We start from the raw sequence: 3,392 nt of genomic DNA on the forward strand, positions 1-3,392 counted from the left end.
AATACTTATATCCTGGGGAGAAAAAGAAAGTCATGGAACTCTAGAATCTGGTCCACATCGTTCATAGTACAGAGGCAGGAACCAATGGTCTAAACGGGTGAGGGACTTGCCCAAGGTCATATAGAGGAAAGAGTGTGGATAGGGTGAGAGAGATGTTTTCTGTTTCTGAATGGCCTTGTAGAGGAGGGATGGGTGGGCAGTTTTGTGGGGACTCAGGGAAGGCTGGCATCTTGGATGAGTTAGGGCCCCACCCCTGGAAGGGACACAGAGATGTGAGGTCCAGACTTTCTGACTTGGGGTTGGGCCTTCTAGGGGCTTCCATGGAAGGGATCCCACTGAAAGGGATAAGTTAGGGATATGGTGGGAAGGTGGGCTGTGGTGGAGAGGAGGAAGCCTCTAGACCCCAGGTCTGGCTCCTCCTCTGGCTGCATGGGCAACTCAAAAGTCCCGCTTGGGCTGGATGGTCTGCACAGAGGATTGCCCAAAGTGGCTGGTGGGTGGCGGGAACCAAGACTGGCCACTGGCATCACGGAAGATGGGGGACAGCTGCTGCTCCAGCTCATCCCCGAAGACCTCCACGTGGCCGTCGACTTCAGTGTCCAAGGGTTCCGCCTTGGCGTCCTGGCCCAGCCAACCAGTCATGGCCCAGATCAGGCAGATGGCCAGCAGGGTCCCAGCTGCCCCGCAGAGCACTGTGCCTGCCAGGCGGCAGGTGACCAGGGCCTGGTTGTAGTCGGCCGCCCGCTGATCCAACACCAGGAACTCGCCTTCTCCGATGCCCTCCAACTTGGGGGGCACTGCGTAGCCAGTGATCAGGGCCGCCATACCCAGCAGCAGAAGCAGGGCACCAGAGGATAAGCTGATCTGGAGGGAGGCAGACAGAGGTAGTCAGAGTCAGCTGGGGCCCCAGGCCAATGGATCACCTTGGATCCCAACTGAACTTTAAGGTAACCCTTTAAGAGATCGGGTCACAGACACACCTAACAGGATCTGACAAGAGGCACAAACTGTCACGTTCTGTTTGGAACCTTGAGGACTCTGGACTAACTTCCCTTGAAGCCCCCACCCAGCAGTGGATTTCTTCTGCCAGCCTTGATTCCTCCTCCGTCATCCTTTGGGTCCCATCTTATCCCTCTGTCCCATCTACCCTCTACCTCTATCCCTCTGTTGGGTTAACTTCTACACATCCCTCAGATCACAGGCATCTCAGACCTCACCTCTCCTAGTATACCCTTGGACAGGGTCAAGCGCCCTGCTCTGTACTCATGCAAACTCTGTGCCCATTTGTTCTTCAATGCACTCACCTTGGTGCACACTTGGACATGTACTTTGGTTATTATGTATATGGTGTCTTCCCGCTATACCAGACTGAGAGCGGAGAAAGCCACAACATCAGAGACAGTCTATCTGGGCTCCCGAGGGGGCTTCTGTGCCTAACACGGTGCTCGTACAGAGCAGTAGCTGAGGGAATGTTTGCAGAATGACTAAATGAACCATAACTAGGAGTTCCTCAAAGACAGGGGCCACATCGTCTTAAATTCTGTGTCCCTCCAAAACCTAGCACACTGCTTGGCAATAAGGAGGTGCTCAAAAACTTAAAATATATCCTTTCTCCTGGAAGTCTTCCCTGATCACCCCAGGCACTGAGGGCATTTTCTGTCCTGGCATCCTATGTACACTGGGCCTGAGGTTCTGCATTCACTGTGCAGGTTGGCACCTCGCCTTCCCACTAGAGTGAAGCCTTTTGAAAGCAGAGAGGAAGGACCCTCTGTCTCAAACTTACTATAGTATTTATCAAAGAGTATTGTAAATACCTGGTTCCTGGCCACCTCCATACCTTTGCCCACACGGTGCTCCCTAACTGACCCCTCTCCATGGCTGCTAAGGACATCGACTGTTTGTTTCTCCCGTGTCTTCCACTCCCCTGGCAACAGTCCCTCAACATTTCACTGGGAAGCCACAGGAAGATCTGAAGGAGGTGAATCCTTCTTCCTACCAGTCAGCACATACCATCGCTCTGGCCGTAGTCATTGGCTCAGGGGCTTGGCAAGTGACCCAATCAGAGCTGATGCAAAACTTGCCAGTACTTCTGCAAGTGAAAAGCATTGTTTCTTTTCTGAAGGAAATACAGGAGGAAATTCTGATTTCCTTCAGATGGTGTGGAATAAGAGACTGAGGGTTATCATGGAAGCAGCCATTTGGAGAACACATAGGGGCCATCTGATGCTAAGGGGCTGCAAGGGTATCACGGGGAGGCTGAAGGAAACCTTGAGTCTTCAGTATGATGGTTTGAACTGCTGGATCAAACTTTGCCTGAAGACACCCAACCTCTGGTCTCTACTATAAAATGAGTAATATGTCCCCTTTATTCTTGAAATTCATTTGAGTTGGCTTTACTGTTGCCTGAACATGCAAGACTCTAACTTGCTACATAGTCCCTTTCCTTTCCATTCACTGGTCCCACCTCCTCCCTGAAACCACAGGATATGACAAGTACTCCTCTTCCCTCCTTACCTTCCAGCACAGTGTGGGCCAAGACTGGTGAGGGCACAGTACGGGCGGCCCCTCAGGATCATCGCTGAGGGTGGTACCTGCACAGTCCTCGTAGAAGAGGTGTAGATAGGAGCGGACCCCATACCATTTGCCGTCTTCCACGTTAGGGCCTCGGCTGCAGCCACAGGGACGGTCACAGCTCGGCATCCTGGGTCCCTGTGGGGTGGGCCAGGTGCAATGGACAGAGGGAGGGGTCAGCGAGGGCTGCCCATGGAGACTCTCCAAGGACCCCTGGATTTTCGTGCTCCTTTTACCTCTCCACACATTTTAGGCACCTCACACTCTTAGCAGAGCCTGCCCTTCTGGAATTCTGGCCTGTCTTTCCCTGAGTATAGTGAGAATGAGCCAAGGCCTTGCATGTTTAGCCCATAGTCCGGCAATTTCTTGGTGGCAATAAATGTGCGTGTTAACTCTGGAGGTAGCCCAGGCTGGGACTGTGGGTTCTGGAGCCTGACTGGCTGGTTTGGAATCCAGGATCAACCACGTCCTGGCTGTGTGACGTCTAGCAAGTGTTTTCACCTCTCTGAGTCTCAGTTTCCTCATCTGTAAAACAGAGCTGATCATATACCTGCTTCATACAGTTATTGTGTCCAGTGCCAAGAAATGATAGCTTCTGTGATTATCACTGTGATGTCTTCGTTGTTTCATCCTGAACCTCTCAAGTCCCATGTCTAGAGTGAGAACTCCTCATCTCCATTTCCTCTCCAAATGTCTTCCCCTTAACTTCCCCGCCTTTCAAGGTACTCTGGGGGCTAACTGTCATGGCTGTCACTTGTCCCACAGGGTGGAGCTCCCCAAACTGCAAGGTCCTCAAAAATCCCTCCCCAGGGCTGCCCTTT

At 52.4% G+C, this 3,392-nt stretch overlaps 1 protein-coding gene across 1 annotated transcript; it reads right to left on the reverse strand.

The window, feature by feature from the left end:
* Nucleotides 1–438: 438 nt before the first annotated feature.
* NRSN2 (neurensin 2) lies at nucleotides 439–2,700 on the reverse strand. The gene is made up of 2 exons (XM_055543204.1): nucleotides 2,515–2,700; nucleotides 439–864 (listed from the first exon to the last, which is right to left on the reverse strand). The coding sequence occupies exons 1-2, from the start codon at nucleotides 2,698–2,700 to the stop codon at nucleotides 439–441; spliced, it is 612 nt and encodes a 203-aa protein (XP_055399179.1).
* Nucleotides 2,701–3,392: the final 692 nt, after the last annotated feature.

The sequence above is a fragment of the Bubalus kerabau genome, chromosome 13 (assembly GCF_029407905.1).
Source record: "Bubalus kerabau isolate K-KA32 ecotype Philippines breed swamp buffalo chromosome 13, PCC_UOA_SB_1v2, whole genome shotgun sequence".
NCBI lineage: Eukaryota > Metazoa > Chordata > Mammalia > Artiodactyla > Bovidae > Bubalus > Bubalus kerabau.

What these genes read in the sequence shown, in the direction of transcription:
- NRSN2 (XM_055543204.1), bottom strand. Translation starts at nt 2,700, where the DNA reads ATGCCGAGCTGTGACCGTCCCTGTGGCTGCAGCCGAGGCCCTAACGTG. An exon ending in GGCCCACACTGTGCTGGAAG is followed by an intron (nt 865 to 2,514) that starts GTAAGGAGGGAA and finishes GCCTCCCTCCAG; the next exon opens with ATCAGCTTATCCTCTGGTGC.